The sequence below is a fragment of the Cynocephalus volans genome, chromosome 5, assembly GCF_027409185.1.
Source record: "Cynocephalus volans isolate mCynVol1 chromosome 5, mCynVol1.pri, whole genome shotgun sequence".
In the NCBI taxonomy this organism is placed as follows: Eukaryota; Metazoa; Chordata; class Mammalia; order Dermoptera; family Cynocephalidae; genus Cynocephalus; species Cynocephalus volans.
The window spans coordinates 65144295-65164570 of NC_084464.1; the positions used below are offsets into that span (position 1 = coordinate 65144295).

A 20276-nucleotide genomic window follows, 5' to 3' on the forward strand; every position below is an offset into this window, starting at 1 on the left:
TCCTGGGGCACCTATCTGGGGGACAGAAAGAAGGTCAATGTGGTAGGAGCATATTAGGCAAGGGGAGAGCTATCTATAGTAGAACTGGAGAGCAGGTAGAGAAAGAATTCTCTTAGGAGTTTGAATTTTATTTTAATGGAAAATTCTGTATAGGAGTGTGAGCTGACCCAGTTTATATTTTGAAAAGATCACTCCTGGTGTGTTGTTTGAAAAGTAAGCAAATGAGGAGGCTAAGAGTCAAATTAGCTAATGATGCCTCAGACTAGAGGGATAGCAAGATAGGAGAGATTCGTGAGAGGTTTTGGAATCACAGCAGGATTTGTTGATTACTGTTGGTTCTAGGAAAAAGCCTTCAGAGATAACTCCTTGTTTTCCATCTTCATCAACTGAGAAGATGGTTGAGCTACTGATTTAAGTAAGTAGGACAAGGGAAGAAACAGGTTGTGGAAAGGGGAATTGGGAAAGTGTTGGATGAAGACTTATTAATTGGACATATTAGGTTTGTGAGGCTCATTAAAATTGCAGGAAGAGATTAACATTTCTTTTCAGTCAGCCTGGTGACCCACATGTGTTCACATAAACAGCACCTAGTAAATATTCTTCTCATATCATGTATTCAGTAGGCATACTAAGTAAAACTAAAAATGTGAGAATAATAAGATTATTAAACTGCATGCTGCTGTTTGTGATACTTTATGTATTTTAAATTGTCACTCTGCACATCTTTTTAATCTTTTTATCTGCATTTGGTATTGTCTCCCCTTTATGAAGAATGAGATCCTTCAATGTGAAGAGTGTCTGTTTCCTTTTTCTCTTGTATTCACTTCCATTTTGTCATAAACATTATGTGTAGCATATTAGCAATTCATTCCTTTTTCAGCTCAGTGACTTGGTGTGTTACGTCATCAAGGTTTTGAAATCAGATTTAAAGTTTGATATGAAATTTTAAGAGAACTGTTGCTTCTAAACTCTAGGAAAGGAATTGGAAGTTCCATAAAATGTCAAAGTCATTACAAACTTTAATTTCTTAGAAATTGTGTTCTATATTAAAAGATCCTGATTGACATTTTGACTGGCATGGTTTATGAGGACTGCATTTACCAATCCTGTGCACACTGAGTAATAGTGAATATACCCTTTAGTGATTGAGGCTGCTGCCCACAATCCTCTGTTTAAAGCTCTAGGCATCCTAAATTACACTTACTGACTGAGCCATGGACAACAGTCTGAAGGCATCGAGACTCTTAAAATACATGGATTAGTACAGACCTGTCTTGCACTATAACATGGTAGAACTGTAAGGGATTGTAGCTATTACACTCTCCATATTCCCACTTTAGACACAAGGAAAGTGAGACCCAAGCTTATGGGGCTACAGCTCAGCAGAAGCCAGGCCTCTCAACTTATCCTCCAATACTGGCTTTCCTATACCCTGCCAAAATGGTATACATGAAATATAACATCATTTTTTACTTCACAAAATCTTAGTAGGCACAGATACAAAATTCACCACAAGCTTTTCTTTGGACCTCTGGAAAGTAGAATAAGAAATTGTGGGTTGATTCGAAACTAGAACTTGAGATGCTTTTTTATTTAAAATATCAATATGAGAATGGGAAGACATGCATTGCAAGCATGCAGTGATTGAAAATAAATTGTGGTAAGCAAAACAAACTGAAACACCCTTTGTCAGCATTAAATGACCTGTTTTTGGTAGAACTGTATATTATCAGTCTTTTAGCAAAATTTAAATTTTTCATTTTTCTTTTTCCAGCTACATGTGGTCATTTGAAAAAGCTCACCTCAGCATGGTTCAGGTAATCACAGGACAGCTTGTTGAATCATTTGATGAAGAGTTTAGAACTCTCTATGCCAGATCCTGTGTCCCCAGTTCATTTGCTCAGGAAGGACCAGCAAGGGTGAAGAATGGCAAAGCATTCTGGGAGAATGGCACTTACCAGCATTCAGTTTCTTCATTGGCTTCCGTTTCCAGCCAAAGAAACCTTTTTGGTAAACAAGACAAAATTCATAAACTAGATTCTAGTTACTTCAAAAACAGAGGGATGTATACTCTCAATGAACATGATAAGTACAGCATAAGAAATCATGGATACAAACCTCACTTTGTCCCAAACTTTAATGGTCCAAATACAATCCGTCAGTTTCAACCCAGTCAGATAAATGAAAATTGGAAAAGGCATAGTTATGCGGGGGAACAGCCGGAAACAACACCATACCTACTCCTTAACAGGGCTCTGAATCGAACCAGTAATACACCTGGTAATTGGAAGAGGCCTTCAGATAGTCTCAGTGTGGCGTCCTCATCACGGGTAGGCTATGCAAGCCACCATAACACACCTGCCCAGAGTTTTGCCGATCGGCTTGCCCAGAGAAAAACAACAAATCTTGCAGACAGGAATTCAAATGTGCGGAGGTCTTTTAATGGGACAGATAATCATATTCGCTTCTTGCAACAACGAATGCCAACCCTTGAGCATACCACAAAGTCATTCCTACGTAACTGGAGAATTGAATCCTACTTAAATGATCATTCAGAAGCTACACCTGATTCAAACGGATCCGCTTTAGGTGACCGATTTGAGGGCTATGATACTGAGAATTTGAAAGCCAGTGCCCTTTATACTCATTCTAGGCTTCGTTCCTCTTTTGTATTTAAACCAACTTTACCTGAGCAGCAGGAAGTTAACAGCTGTACGACTGGTTCCTCAAATTCAACTATTATTGATTCCCAGGGAAGTGACACACCTAAAGAGGTCCCAGACACCCCTACAAGTATACAGCATTTGACAGACAAACCATTGCCAGAATCAATCCCTGAGTTCCCATCACAGTCAGAGGCACCAAAAAAGCACAACTTGCAGTTTCCCAAAAACCACTCAACAGTCTTAAACCAAACTACAAATGGTCATACAGAATCAAACAACTATATATACACAACCTTGTGTGTAAATAAGCAGACAGAAAATCTGAAGAATCAACAAAATGAGAATCTGCTTAAAAGGCGAAGTTTCCCATTCTTTGACCACACAAAAGCCCATTTAGATCATGGAAATAGTAAGCATTATGTATATAGTACACTTACCAGGAATCGAGTTAGACAACCAGAAAAACCCAAAGAGGATTTGCTAAAAAGTTCTAAAAGCATGCACAATGTGACTCATCACTTGGAGGAGGGGGAGGCTATCAAGAGAGACCCTCCAAGTGGCACTACTACCAAATCAATTTCTATTGCTGCTTTACTTGATGTGAATAAAGAGGAACCCAACAAAGAACATAGCCCAAAGAAGGAAGTTAAGGTGTCCCCAAGTTTTTTGAAAAAAGGATCTCAGAAATTAAGGTCATTACTTAGCCTTACTCCAGAAAAGAAAGAGAATCTATCCAAAAATAAAGCACCCGCCTTTTATAGAATGTGTAGTAGCTCTGACACTTTAGTTTCTGAGGATGAAGAGAATCAAAAGCCAAAGAAATCAGAAACAAAAGTTGATTCATCTCCTAGAAGAAAACGTTCTTCCTCATCAAACTCTCAAGGGAGCCTCCACAAGAGTAAGGAAGATGTAACAGTTAGCTCATCTCAGGGGATAAGTGCTCCAACAGATGGAATTAATAAAATAATACCTTCTCCTGGTCCAGTTGAAGGCAAATTCTTGGAAAGGTCAGGGGATGCCTCTGCCCCAAGGTTTAATACAGAACAAATTCAATACCGAGATTCCAAGGAGATTAATGCAGTTGTTACTCCTGAAAGAAGACCAACTTCTCCTCCAAGGCCAAAGCCTAGCGAGCTTCTAAGATCTCATTCAACCGACCGGCGTGTTTACAGTCGTTTTGAGCCATTTTGTAAGATCGAGAGCTCTGTTCAGCCAACAAGCAACATGCCAAATACCAGCATAAACCGTCCAGAAATGAAATCCACAACTATGGGCAACACTTATGGAAGATCCAGCCCAATGCTCAATTACAACACTGGTGTTTATCACTCATACCAACCAAATGAAAACAAGTTTCGAGGATTCATGCAAAAGTTTGGAAACTTCATACACAAAAATAAGTGAAATATCATTTCAAACAGCTATTAAGTTGCAAGATGAATGTAGCTATAAATATTTGTCCAAAGAACATTATGGACAGTTTTTATAGATAGAAATCGATAGATTTCTGCAGAGGTAGAATTATGGATATGATGTATATGTTCACCAGAGTGTTAATGTACAGTAAAGTTATTCTATGGGATAGTTGTGCTTAATTACACTATAGATTGTCTTTCTCTGTAAACATCTGATTTTTAAATGGTAATGGTAAAAAAAAACAGATATATTGTTTACTTCAGATTGAAGATCTTCTTAAGTCTTAATTAGAAACTGTAGTGTAGAGATGATATATGGATTTTAACCATTCATTTTTACGTCATTCAATTTTAAATAATTCACAAAAGAAAGTTTTAAAGCTCCCATTATAACAAAGGAAATTCTCATGTACTGCAACATGGGACTTTATTGTTTTGGGAAGCTGAGTATAATTAATTGGAAATTGTGTACACTTCCTAATAAATTAACAGCATAAAAATAAAGCTTAGAACAGTCATTTATTACAAGAAAGGTAGCCAATTATATTCACTGATATTTGATTTTTTTAAAAAAACTTTAGAATATGTATTTTCTTATAGTCAGTTAAAGAATTCAGTTGCAATAAGAGAAATGTTCATTGTTAGTGGGTTAATTTTTAGAGTTATCTAGAAATCGTGTGATCTCTATAGGTTACTGTCTGATCACTAAAAAGCATTAGAATTGGGGCTCAGTGGGTAGAAGAGATTATTCATTTTGCTCTTAGCAAAATTCACTTCTGTAGTTCTGGACCATAGTTCTTTACCCACATTCCAAAATCGAGAACCCACAGTTAAACAAACTAGATTGACTTTATTATCACCCATTCTTTGTTAGTATTAGATGGGGAGTCTTTCAGAACTAAGAGGGTAATTAGCTAATTGTCATTAGGCAGCTCTGAAATGAAAAACCCTGAAATATAGTGCAATGTAACTTTACAGTTGAAATTATATAGAGACTAGAAGTTTAATCATGTTTAATTACAAACAAAAGCCTGTTGCCTTTTTGTACAACTTCTGTAGTTTCTGAAAATATACATAGCTTATAGAAACAACCTTTTACATAGTTTCTGACCTCTTCCTCCTAAGTGGAATTGGGGAGCACAGGATGTTTTATTTCATCCCCACCTGACAGGTAATTTAGGCTTTTGCACAGCAGATTTATTGTCTTTTGCCTTTTTTCTTTGATTGTTCTTCTGTTTGTTTGTTTGTTTGTTTTTTCCCCTCCAGGAATACCTGTATGTCTTAATCTGTACATAGTAACTTTCCTAAATTTCTGTGTCTGAGAAATTCCCCAGGGTTAAGACTGAGCAAGCACATAATCTTAGAGTACTTCAAAAAGTTTGTGGAAAGATTCATGTTCTCTGTCAATTCTATTTTTCCACAAACTTTTTGAAGTACCCTTGTACTTCAAAAAATTAACTAAGTGTTTAATTTTTAAACAGACCGTAGCAAAGTTTGTGGATGTAATAGTTTCAAGCAATATACTTTCTCTCTTTTTCTCCCCACATTCATATTGGTGGAAAGATGTTACTTAGGTATACTTTGATATTAAAATTTGCTAACACAATTTTCACTCTCTATGTAGTGCATTAGTTTGTTAACAGAAACTCAATCACCCTGTTTCCTGACACACTGATATCCCTCTCTTTCAATGATTGGGATTAGCTGCAGGTCTAACATGGTGCATTGAGAATTGGGTATATGTTGTCAGTCTACACTTGTGGAAGCAAGTATCATGTTTAATCAAGATGATGTCTAGTTTAATCTAGATAAAAATGAAAAAGGTTGAATTCTGGCTGCAACTTAAACTTTAAGATCTGTCCAGTTAGTCAATTATTATTCTACAGATATTTGTGTTCTGTGAATATCTGTTCATTGTTAATGTGCCTGTGGCTAAGGGCTACAAAGTAGAATCATTGTCTCACATTAACTAGGTGGGTGACTTACATGAGATGCTGTTTAAAAAACTTTATCATAGTATTCAGTTTGGTTTTGGAATATTTAAAACAAAAGGATGAAATGATAAACCAAAGAGTCAGCTTGTCAACTTTTTTTATATGCATATGATGTTACAAAGAAATATTCTTCCAAATTAACTTCTGTTTTTAGATCAATAAATGAATATTAAATAATTTTGTACAAAAATATATTGTAAGTTGTGTTTTTTAAAAATTTTTGTGCCCTAGTTTTGTCCATTCAAATTCACTCTTTCACTTAGTTATTATAATCTGAAATTTAGATTTTTTTACACATCTTTAAGTATTTCTTCATGAACTTTGAAAATACAACGGCAGAATGTCTCCTGTAAAATCTCCATGGCGCACAGAGACAGTCAGGTGTCAGGAGTGACAACAGGGAGCTCCTTCACTGAGAAACTCAGGACGCTCAACCTCCTGCTTTCAGTAGCATCCCCTCTACTAACGTTGGAAGATTATAGGAACAACAGCAGACTCTGTTTTTAACTTAGGTAAAGGTTTTAAATTCTTACCACTTCTCTCCAGTGAAATCAAAGCTTGACAAAGAGATTAATATCCAGATGCTGGGAATTAAAGTTTAAGTATTTGAGAGTAAAGTATATTTTACAATGTCATCTAGCTTAAAATATTTTTGTATGAACTAAGAGACATATAAACTAGGCGTCAGAGACTGGCGGGAGTAGAGCAACCTAGAGGTAGAGCGTGCAGCAGCGGGGGCTGCTCTCAGCCCCACCTCGACTGCACGTGTCCTGTTACAGCTGCTCTGTGACATGCATGGAGTAAACACTACTCTGTCAATCAAAATGACAGAACTCATTTCTTCTTATTGGAATTCTAAGCACAGTAGTTGAAGAGATTGTAAGATTTCTTAGTGCTTAATGACCCTAGAAAGTTATTTTAAAATGATCCTTATATCAAGGAATCATAAGAATGTTTGGGATTCTGACAGACCGTCTACCACGATAACACACCTCAGTTTGGTTAATGGAAAAATATATGTTTAAAGTGTGGCAATCAGGCTTGATTATTACCCATACTACATTATAGATTTTAGATGACTTACAAACTTTTCCATATTAGGCTTCATATTGACTCATCCGAATTCATGCAAGATTGTTTTTTTTTCCCCCCATAGTATTACTCTATATATAATCATCAAAAACTGTTTATAGGTCAAATTTGGAGTGCTTACCCAATTCTTTTTCTTTTCTACACTTGAAAATTACCTCGTCCAGTATCTCCCAGTGCCAGAGTAATAAATTGAAAAACTAAGATGAGTTGGGATTAAAATTCAACATATATAATGTTAAATTACTCACATATATCAAGCACTGTCTTCAACATTATGTGGCATGGGCCTTACGGACCTTAAAATATATCTGTGGAAATGATGTAAACATGTGCAAACAATTAAAGAAGGTTAGAGACTGTAACAATGTATAAATTTATATATTCATTTTTTATCAAGACTTTTGAGTCTTAAATGTAGTAGTGTGGGTGAAACTCATTAAAAATCAAAAAACTTCTATTTTCCACTATTTAGATGTCTATATGGCTTGTTGATATCAAGAATTTAGCAGTACTCAGTTTATCATTATTCAATATATTTATTTGATTGGGTGAAAAAGGTTTGAGGCTCTAAGTAAGTCAGAGGTGACGATAAAAACAGGCAGTTTAGTGGGACTGCTTGGTATTCAAATTTATCATTAAGCTGAATGCTGCGATATAAAAAGTGTTTATTATTTGTAGATGGCACCATCTCAGGAGACCTAGCTTGTGCCATAGAAGATAAAATGACCTTCATAAGTGGAGGTGTATTTCAAAGTGCAGAATCACATTCAGTTTTTAAAAATCAGAAAAAGTCTATACAAATAAAAGCTAAAGAGTGACATGGGATCCCTGGAGAATCTATAAATTTAGAAGTTTCTCTGTAGTTGCAAAGCTAAAGAATAATCATAATATAATACTAGAAAGAATAATCATAATATAATACTAGAAAGCTGCAGATGATTATATATGGAGCAAAGCATAGGAAAGAATAAGAGTGTACATTCAGGAAGGTTCTCTGTTTATACTAGGGCCAATTTTAAACAATGGATACAACTTAATCACCTGGGACATTGTTTTATTCAAGTAATGTTCCATTCAAATACAGAGTTGGGAAAATAATTTCATGATGTCATATAGTGTCTTTCCTAGCTTTATTCATCCATTTAGCCCAATCCCAGGAGACTTCTACAGCAGACTTTATGACAAGGGCCATGTGGCAAAATTAGAGCAACATCAAGGAGGTGTTTAAAAGTCTGGGAGCCTTATGAGGAGGTTAGTATTTGATACAGATTACAGAAAGTTCTTAGAATGGCCTTTGGACAGGAGGGAGACTAATACATAAGAATTATTCTATTGTATAGAACAGTGTTTGCCATTACTTTTTAGCAAAGACTGGAATAAAGTGGTTCATTACTAGCGGTTTTTCTTTTTTTAAAAACATAAAACAATACAAGAGAATAGAATAGAAAATATCAAAGTGTATCACAAATAGCAAGAACAAGTATTTGATGTCACTTCAATCATTCATATTTATGTAGACACTGATCATGATAGAAAATGTATTTCTTTATTGTAGATAATTTCAAACATAAAATTGGACAGATATTTTAATGAGTGTCCATTATTCATCACCTGTACTAAACACCTGTGAATAAACCTGCCATGTCCACAATCTTAACTACTCCACCGTTTCATATTTTATAGCAAATCTCAGAGGTCACATCTGTGTTTTCATTAATGTTTTCTAAAATAACTACAATACCATTCAATTATTTCTTAGTATCATCACAGATCCCAAAATGGGTTTCTTTGTTTGGTTCATGGTCATCATCTACATTTCGTTCAGAAGGGGTGTCCCTCATATTATACATGAGGGATTGACTTGATAGTAGATGTAAAATGGGACAGAGATTTTATCTGCACTAGTTTGTCTTATTAGGACAAGTATTATTTGCCTCAGTGCCAATGTATATTATTTTTAATGATATTTGAAATTAGATTAAAAAATGTATACCTTATATCATTGTAGATCACTAAAGTAAAATTTAATTTGCCATATGAGAATGAATTCCCTCTTTTTCCCTGTAAGTTTTACTATATTCAGTGACAAGAGAGCTCATTTGCTGTTGCTCCGGAGCTCTGTGTTTAAAAACATTTTGATTTGGCTACCTTACAGAAAGAAAGACATCATCAAATACCCTGGACTTCAGATGTGAATTCTGAAATTCAAAGATAATTTTAATAAGTTTGGATAGAAGACAGGTAGGTGCTCCTCACAAGAACCTCATGATCATAAATAACATCTTAACTCTTTTTAGCCTATGAAACTAGCCCGCTCCTCACTTCTTACATTAATGTCACATAATCACAGTAAAGCGATATTGGGTAATTGTGTTGACACCATTCTAGGACATCACTTTAGAAATGTATTTTTAAAACATTCTATTCATTTATATATTCTCTTTGGATTAAATTTAATAAGTAATGAATTATGAGATATAGTTGAATACATCAACTATTTAGAGTCAGGTCAAAAATTCAAATAAAAATTGAAAGGTAATCAGGATTGGTAATACTGTGCTTTTTTAAGTACAGAGAGAGAATACCAGGGACTTGTGGAGTGTGAGGTTTCTTTTTTCATAAAGCATCCTGAGTGAACAAGTACTAGCTTATTGAGACCAATTAATAAATTCAGATTTTACCAGTATTAATTATTCATTCAAAAATGTCTGCCCCACAAGATAGGAGATCCATAATAAGGGTAGTTGCATAATAGATCAAGACTAAGTATAATAGTGTCAGTAAGTCGTGTTTACTTAGTGCTTATAAAGTGCTAGGAATTTTAAATGCACTGTCCCAATTAACCCGCATAGAAAGTTTATTGGCTCAGTCTTACTAACATCTCCGTTCACCCACTGAGGAAACTGAAGCTTATAGAACTTCCTTAATGATATCACAGGACAACGAGGTAGTAAATGGTAGAATCAAAATGCGAACTGAGACAATCAGCTTTTAAAGCCCATACAAGAAAAACTGACTCATCTTTCATTGGATTAATTGACTGTGGTTCAAAACACATTACACGCATTAGTGTCTTAACCACAAAGTCTGTTCAGACCAGATTTATTATCATAAATTAGAATAGCAAATAATATTTACCTGTCTATCTCACCAAAATTAATTTAAGGCACTTAGAATATAAATTATAGATATCGTTCCTAGCACAATGTTCTGCATACACTAAATGTTTAATAAGTATGAGAGACAGAGCTTGGATGCTGAGATTGTATCTGGAAAGAAGGTAATGATAAAAACTGTGTTCAGACTCTTTCTAATGTTCCCAATATTATATCTTATCCTTTCTTTTTCTTGGAAATTGCAAGTGCTTTCCGTATCTAGTCCTCTTACTATCTACTTTTTCCTCAAAAAAAAAAAAAAAACTTTTTCCACTACACAATGGTCTTCTCTTTGTCTTTGCTAAAATCAATGCAAATCAAACATTGTAAGTGAACAGGTTTGCTCTAGTTTAACATAAGAAACAATGTGACACAAATTTAATTCCCCTGTGTCTGTCAAACAAAATCGAACTTCTTTCCTTATACATTTCCACAGTTAAATGTTTTATTCAAGATAATGCTTTCTCATTTATTACCTATAGCCAGAAACAAAAATACCCTTTTAGGATTCAGTACCTATCTTCAAAGAGTTTACATTATATTGGGCCACACAGAATGATTGATGTAAATAAATAGCTACTGTAAAAGACCAGAAGTATAAGAGGCACGCACACATGATACTAAGAAGACTCAGGAAGGAAAAATCATAACCATATGAAAATTCATATGCTTTATTTCCTATTTTAGAAAAGGGGCTTATTTTGAAAGCAAGCATGGTCCAGAAAATGCTTCAAAGACACCCAAAAGTAAAAAAGATGGTTTAGGAATATCTGATTTACTTTCATTTTTAAGCAAGAAATTTACCCTGTAAAATTTTCTAATGTCTCCCCTATTGCTACCTAAAGCTAAAAAACAAAAAGCCTTACTACCTTTTCCTTCTTCACTTAAGGTAAATACTAGTCTTTAAAGAAAGCAGTGCTCTTCCAAGCTATGTCATTTACCTTTACTGCCAAATCACAAAAATGGACATACTGTGATCCAACACTGCAATAACTGGACAATAAAGCCTTGCAGAATGGGAAGCCATGACACAAATGCAGATCAAGCAAAGATCCTAATTCCACTGACAATGTGAACTGCATGCATACTAAATTATGAGTTTGCTAGTTCCTGTCAAGTATAATCATAATACTAGTTATTAATTGGCCAATGTGGCCCAGTCTATGCATCTCTGCAAAGATTTAAAAACACATGTCACTTCATCCTTTATATCCCTGGTTATGTGCCCCAACATCCTGCAAAATAGCATCCATAAATATTAGCACTATGCCACTATAGCACAAAAAGAACAAAAAAAAGTGTATACAATTGTTTTATACCAATATATCTAAAATTTAAAAATTGTCAAGGAGCAAGTTAAAATAACATTATAAATGCATTTCAATGTGGATCTTAAATATTACTTATTAATATGTTGCTCTGAGAGAATGATTCTGACAATGCATTTATTTTTTTCATTCATTTAATGAATCTTGTTGCCACTATTTCTGGCTTCTGCAACTAGGAAGGGATTTTCTTTTTCTCTTTACTTGCAATTAACTGATGTATAATTGTGAATAATCATTTGTAATTACTTCTTGGGCATGGTTCCATACCTTTCATCTAATTCCAAATGCCTAGCATATGTGCTGTGCTTCTGAAGTTAGGTTAGAAGTGGAAGTGTTTATAACATGGGGGTTGGCAACCATTCTACTTGCAATAGGACCAGAACTTCACTGTGCCATGCAGATGTCAGCAAAACAAAATGCTCTCCTTTTAAATTCAGCAGCACATTATTTTACAGAAGTGGTAGCAATCACCTTCTGCCAAACTTTTCTGCAATGGTCAAGATAGAAGATATGACTAAAGAGTCACTAAAATGTGTTTTATTTTCCATGTGTGAGATTCACTGATTTCACAGCAACCAGCACTATAGCAACAGTGTATAGCTCTTAATGCTATCTTGGATCAATCAGACCTGGATTTTATCTGTTTCACCACTTATTTTTAGGATAAACTTGGATAAGGTACAGAATGCTCTGAGCTTTAGCTTCATCATCTGTAAATGGAGTTAGTGGAGTTTTCTATAAAGGGTCAAATAGTAAATATTTTAGGCTTTGAAAGCCATAGGATCTTTGTTGCAGGTCAGCTCTGTCTTTTAATGCAAAATCAGTCATAGATAATATGGAAACAAGTAGATGTGGCTATGTTCTAATAAAACTTTATTCATGGATGCTGAAATTCAAATTTCATATAATTTCGCATATCACAAAATATTGTGGTTTTTTGATTTTGTTTCAACCACTTTAAAATCTGAAAACTATTCCCAGTTCATGGACCATACAAAAACAGGTGGCAGGCCAGACCAATGAGCCATAACTTACCAAATGCTGATCTATAATATGGTCATAATAATATAGCTCCCTTATGGAGTTCTGACAAAGAATGAGAGAAGTAGTGCAGGTAAAGTTCTTAGCATTTTTTTGGGGGGGGGGCCTCTACAATTTAGGTAAATGTAGTTTTTACAGTCTAGTCATCCTAAAAGTCAATATATATTTTTTCATTTTAAATTTATTTACTTATTTGTTTGTTTGTTTGTTCGATGGCTAGTCAGTAAGGAGATCTGAGTCCTTGACCTAGATGTTATCAGCATCATGATCTAACAAAGTGAGCTAACCACCCAGCACTAATATACATTTTTCAATCATGTTGTTATTCGGAACATTTTTGCGTACCTTTTTGGGAAGTGTTTTAAGAGACTGCATTTGACTCTCCTTCTCACTGAGAACTTGTCAGAATGAGCCAGTAGCAAAGAGAAGCTTGAATGCAACAGGTGAAATCAAATGATTTAGCTTTGTAGTAAGGCCGTCGGTGCCACAGGACTTGGGTAATTCAAAGTTTCAGACTGGCCAGCAACAATGCCAAAAGCAGTCTAATTTAGTGGGTTGAACAAGGCAGCAGAAGTCACTCACATCAAGACACGTTTAAGTCATTAAGTCATCAATACAAAATATCTTCGGGATGAATATGTTCAGAATTAGTCAGTGAACAATTTCTACTCCATTGCTTCCTTCCGCTAGGTTGCTCTGACCAGGGTTCATAGCTACCTCATGGTCGGCACACAGATGGTGTGATGAGGGCTGGCATGGTCCAAGGAAGACATGGTCAAGCTGGACTAGTGGATGTCATTGCAGTTCTCTGATTACTTGTCCCCTGGCAAGAAGAACTGCCTGAGCAGATGTGCCATTATTAGTAAAGCAATACTAATTTCAAAAGAAAGACATTTTTAATAAATAATTTTTAAAAGCACACTCAACTTTCCACTAAGCATGATAGAAGAGAGATTGAATATTACCTTTCTATTCTCTTTTTCTGAAATTAAATTATGAAACTGCTGTCATAGGAAGAAGAGGCAGTCAAAGAGTATGCATCAAAACTTGTAGAAAATAAAGTATTAGACAGGTATATCAGCTCGCTAATTAATAGAGCTTTGTTATTTTTCTGCATTTGTGATACTTGTGGTACTTGTTGATTTTTTTTAATTTGCTGAGTTTTTTTTTCTAATTCCTAATAAATATGCACTTTCATCCCTTATTTTTATTCATACTTTTATAATCTTTCCCTTTAAGGACAATTCCCCAAACTGAACATGTTTTAGGTACTACAACCTGTGGATCAGCCTGAGTCCAAGGTTTGGGGTCTCTTTTTTGACATGCAGTTCTTCCCAGTTCTATCCTGCTTCTCTGATAAATAGAGAACTTGGGGGATCAAGTCACTCTATTGCAAAGTCTTTGCATGTTATTTTTTCTACAATAAAAGTTTTTCTCATTCTGTGTGTTGTTAGTGGTATGTATGTCTGTGTCACCAGTTCATGTGTTCTTTGGCTTAGTCAGAAATGATATGGAAATGGGCAATTTCAAGACTGTATATGGATAATATTTTGCTAGCTATGGCCATAGGCACGAGATCTCTCAATATACCACTAAAAAATTATTATATGAGAATAATAACAGTTCCCATTCCACAGAGTTGTGTTGAGCATTAATTGAAGTTATAAAAATAAAAGACTTCAAACAGTTTCTGGGTTATGTGAAATTTTGAGCAAAATGTTAAGCAATATGTTTATGAACATCACATTTATTGAACAGATTTATGAAAGGCAGGAATTGATTTCTCATTGTTTAAGTATTTATAGTACTGAAAAATCTTCATCATAGAGATCATTTTATAGAAGAGAAAAACAAAAGAAAGAATAAAATAAGTTGGAGCTCTGTTTGATGAAAGAGGAATATGCTCAAAAAGTGATGTGTGACACTAAAGTAGTCTATCACCTGGTTCTGAAGGCAATGCCACCCTTTATCAAGTGGGCACTAAATACATTTGATACAGTAATGCCTTCTGGTGTGAAACACACTTCACCAATTAAGACATGCATAGATTAATAGTGAAGGGATGGAAAAAGACATGCAAATGGAAACCAAAAACAAGCAGGAGTTGTCATACTTGGGTAAAACAGACTTCAAACCAAGAACAACAAAAAGAGCCAAAGAAGAACACTATGTAATCATAAAAGGATCAATGAAGCAGGAAGATATAACAAAAATACATATACACCCCAAATTGGAGCACCCAGATGTATAAAGCAACTGTTACTGGATCTAAGAGAAGAAATAGACCCCAACACAATAATAGTTGCAGACTTTAACATGCCACTCTCAGCACAGGACAGATCATATAGACAAAGAATTACCAGGGAAATATTTGATTTAAACAGCACTTTAGACCAAATGGACTTAGACATATACAAAACATTTAATCCAACAACTGCAGAATATACATTCTTCTCATCAGCACATGAATCATTTGCAAGATAGACCACATGTTAAGCCACATTTAAGTCTCAACCAATTTAAAAAGAATGAAATCACATCAAGTATATTTTCATACCAAAATGAAATATAATTAGAAATTAACAACAAATAAAACTTTGGATGTATACAAATTAATGGAAATTAAACAATATGCTCTTGAACAACCAATGGGTCAAAGAAGAAATAAAGCAAGAAAAAATGCTCAACGTCATTTAAAATCAGGAAAATGCAAATCAAAGCCACAGAGATATCATCTCACCCCAGTTAGACTGGGTATTATCAAAAAGACAGAGAATGAATAACAAATGCTGGTGAGGATGCAGCAAAAGGGAAACCCTCCTACACTGTTGGTAGGACTATAAACTGGTGCAGCCATTATGGAAAATGGTATGGAGCTTCCTCAAACAACTACAGACAGAACTGCCATATGATTCAGCAACTCCAATGCTGAGTATATACTCAAAGGAATAGAAGTGATCATGTCGAAGTGATATCTGTACTCCTATGTTTATTGCAATCTATTTACAATAGCCAAGAGTTAGAGCCAACCTAAATGTTCACCGTCGGATGCCTGGATAAAAAAAAAAAAGTGGTATATTTACACAATGGAATACCACTGTGCCATAAAAAAAAAATGAAATACTGCCATTCACAGCAACAGAGATGAATTTAGAGAAAAATTATGTACAGTGAAATAAGCCAAGCACAGAAAGTGAAATATTGCATGTCCTCACTCATAAGTGGGAGCTAAAAAATAAACAAATAAATAAATAAAAGAAAGATACAACAATCACAATAATACATTGAACTTCCAAAAGAAGAGGACAGAACTGAGGTTACCAGAGTGAGGAAAGGGGGGAGGGGACAGGTGTAAGGGAGGAATTGGTAACAGGCCACAAGAATCAGTTACATTGTATAATGTTGAATATAATAATTATCTTGATTTGAGCATCACATATTGCACATGGGTACTCATATTTAATGCTATACTCCAGAGATATGTACAATCAACTATGCTTCATTAAAAAAATAAAACAATAAATTTAAAAAAATTTATTATGAAAATTTTCAGTCATCCATAAAAATTGAAGAAAGGCAGAATGAATACCCACAGTTTATCGGTTGTTAACATCTTATATATTTGCTTTATTTGCATATGAATGTATGCATATTCTTTTAGATCATTTGAAAGTAAGTTGCCAAATCCAAGACAGTAGAAACCAAATACTTCAGGAGGCTTCTCTTAAGAATAAGACATTCTTTAATCAGACTCCAATGATGTCACTGCACTAAAGAAAATTAACAATATTCCATAATACCTTTCAATGTATACTCCACATTTGTGTTTCTCCAATTGTTCAAGAAAGTTGCTAAGAGATATTTTTTGAAGTAGAATCCAACCAAAGTGTATGCTTTTCTTTGGATGTTATATAAATTTATTCTCTTTAAATGTAGAACAGTCTCCCAAATTTTCCTTCCCAACCCTTCATTTATGACATTAACTGTTTGAGAGTCTAGACCAGACTCTCAAACTTATATGAATACTCACTTGCTAGAAAAAAATTCCTTGAAACAAATGAAAATACAAGCACAACTTACCAAAACTTATGGGGTGCTGCAAAAGCAGTACTAAGAGGAAAGTTTATTTCAATAAGTTCTTACAACAAAAGAATAGAAAGACTCCAAATAAACAACCTAATGTTACATCTCAAAGAACTAGAAAAACAAGAACAATCTAATCCCAAACCTAGTAGATGGAAAGAAATAATTAACATTAGAGTAGAACTAAATAAAATAGAGACCAAAAGAAAGATACAAAATATCAACAAAACATAAAGCTGTCTTTTTGAGAAGATAAATGAAATAGACCAGCTATTTGCCAGACTAACTATAAAAAAAAGAGAGAAGACCCAAATAAAAATCAGAAATGGGAAAGGAGACACTACAACTGATACCATAGAAATACAAAGAATCATTAGAGACTATTATGAACAACTCTATGCCAACATATTTGAAAACCTGAAGGAAATGGAGAAATTTCTGGACACATACAAACTGCTAAGACTGAACCAAAAAGAAAAAGAAAACCTAAACAGACCAATAATAAGCAATCATACTGAAACAGAATCAGAAGTCTCCTAACAAAGAGAAGCCCAAATTAGATGGCTGAATTTTACCAAACTTTCAAAGAATTAATGCCAATCTTTTTCAAACAATTCCAAAAAATTTAAACAGAGGCCATTCTCCCAAGCTGATTCTATGGAGCCAGCATCATCCTGATCCTAAATCAGACAAAAATACAACAAAAAAAGAAAGCTACAGGCCAATATCCTTGAACATAAATGCAAAAATTCTCAGCAAAATATTAGAAAACAGAATAAAACACCATATCAAAAAAATTATATGTCATGATCAAGTGGGATTAATCCCACTGATGCAAGGATGGCTGAACATACACAAATCAATAAATGCAAACCACCACATCAACAAAATCAAGGGCAAAAAGCACATGATTATCTCAGTAGACACAGGAAAAGCATTTGAAAAAATTCAATATCTCTTCATGATAAAGACTCTGAACAAATTAGGTATAGAAGGAAAGTATCTCAACACAATAAAAGCTATATGTGATAAACCCATAGCCAACATCATCCTGAATGGTGAAAAGCTACACGATTTTCCTTTAAGAACAGGAATAAGACAAGGATGCCCACTCTCATCACTCCTACTTACCATAATATGGAAGTAGTAGCCAGAGCAATCAGCCAAGAGAAAGCAATAAAGAGCATCCAAATTTTCCCTGTTTGCAGATGACATGATCCTATATATAGAAAACCTATAAACTCTACCAAAAAACTAGTAGAGCTGATAAATTCAGTAAAGTTGCAGGATACAAAATCAATACTCAAAAATCAGTAGTGTTCTTACACACCAACAATGAACAGAAAAGGAAATCAAGAAAGCAAGCCCATTTACAACAGCTACCAAAAGAATAACATTCCTAGGAATAAATTTAAACAAGGAGGTGAAAGATCTCTACAATGAGAACTATAAAACACTGTTGAAAGAAATTAAAGAGGAGACAAAAGGATGGAAAAACATTGTATCTTCATGGATTGGAAGAATGAACATTGTGAAAATGTCCATATTACCCAAAGCAATCTACAGATTCAATGTAATCCCCATCAAAATACCAATGAAATTCTTTACAGAAATAGAAAAAACAATCCTAAAATTCATATGGAACAACAAAAGACACTGAACAGCCAAAGTAATCCTGAGCAAAAATAACAATAGTAATAATAAAGCTGGAAACATTAAACTCCCTGACTTCAAATGTACTACAAAGCTATATTAACCAAAACAGCATTGTACCAGCATAAGAACATGGTACTGGCATAAGAACACACACATAGACCAATGGAACTGAATAGAGAACCCAGAAATCAATCCACATACTTACTGATCATTGACAAAGTCACCAAGAATGCACACTGGGGAAAGGGCAGCCTCTTTAGCAAATGGTGCTGGGAAAGCTGGATATCTATGTGTACAACGATAAAATTAGACCCATACATCTTACTGTATACCAAAATCAAGTCAAAATGGATTAAAGACTTAAATGTAAGACTCAAAACAATACAACTCCTAGAAGAAAACACAGAGGAAACACTTCAGGATGTTGGACTGGGCAAAGTCTTTAAGCATAAAACCTCAAAAGCACAGGCAACAAAAAGAAAAATAAACAAATGTGATTTTATCAAACTAAAGAACTTCTGCACAGAAAAGGAAACAACCAACAGAGTGAAAAGACAACCTACAGAATAGGAGAAAATATTTGCAAACTATACATCCTATAAGGAATTAATATCTCAATATACAAGGAACTCAAACAACAGTAAAAAAACAAATAATGAAAAAATGGGCAAAGGAGCTGAACAAACATTTCTCAAAAGAAGACATACAAATGGCCAACAGGTACATGAAAAAATGCTCAACATCACTAATCATCAGGGAAATACAAATCAAAATTACATTGAAATATCCTTTCACCCAGTTAGATTGGCTGTTATCAAAAAACAGAGAATAATATTCTTTCTGTAAAGAACATGGAGAAAGGAGAACCCTTATACACCATTGGTGGGACTGTAAATTAGCACAGCCATTATGGAAAACTGTATGGAGGTTCTTCAAAAAACTACAGATAGATGATCTGCCATACAATCCAGCAATCCTACTGCTGAGTATATACTCAAAGGAATGGAAATCATCACATTGAAGGGTTACCTGCATGCCCATGTTTATCAAAGCTCTAGTTACAATAGTCAAGATATAGAACCAACCTAAATGTCCATCGACAAACAACTGGATAACAATTATGTGGTATATATACACAATGGAATAATAATCAGCCATAAATAAAATAAAATAAAATAAAATTCTGCCATTCATAGCTACAAGGATGAGGTTGGAGAAAATTACGTTAAGTCAAAAAAGCCAGGCACAGAAAGAGATGTCCTCACTCATAAATGGGAGCAAAAGGAAGGAAGGAAGGAAGGAAGGAAGGAAGGAAGGAAGGAAGGAAGGAAGGAAGGAAGGAGGGAGGGAGGGAGGGAGGGAGGGAGGGAGGGAGGGAAGGAAGGAAGGAAGGAAGGAAGGAAGGAAGGAAGGAAGGAAGGAAGGAAGGAAGGAAGGAAGGAAGGAAGGAAGGAAGGAAGGAAGGAAGGAAGAAGGAAGGAGAAAGAATGAACAATCACAATAATGCATTGAACTTACAAAAGGAGAGAACAGAACTGTGGTTACTGCAGGGGGGAAGGGGAAGGGAAGGTGTACTAGCAAGAAACTGGTTAATAAACTCAAGGAACAATTGTGTTTTGTAATGATGAACATGGTAATTATCCTGATTTGATCATCACACATCGTACACAGGTATTGATATTCAACTCTGTATCCCATAAATATGTTTAATTAATTATTTTTCAACCAAAAATAAAAATAAACTTTAAAATGAAAAAAGAATACACGGACCATATTGATCATGTAAAGATTATCAGAGTGATTATGGCAAATAACTGGCCTTTGCATCTTCATTCTTCCTCTGAAT

At 34.7% G+C, this 20276-nt stretch overlaps 1 protein-coding gene across 1 annotated transcript in view; it reads left to right on the plus strand.

Annotated features, from left to right (window-relative positions):
* FAM83B (family with sequence similarity 83 member B) overlaps window positions 1-4305 on the plus strand; it is an 81924-nt gene extending 77619 nt beyond the window's left edge. Inside the window, exon 5 of the mRNA XM_063097891.1 lies at window positions 1775-4305. Within this exon, the coding sequence (XP_062953961.1) occupies window positions 1775-4070 (2296 nt within the window). The 3' untranslated portion in view covers window positions 4071-4305. The remainder of the gene's footprint in view (window positions 1-1774) is intronic.
* Window positions 4306-20276: the final 15971 nt, after the last annotated feature.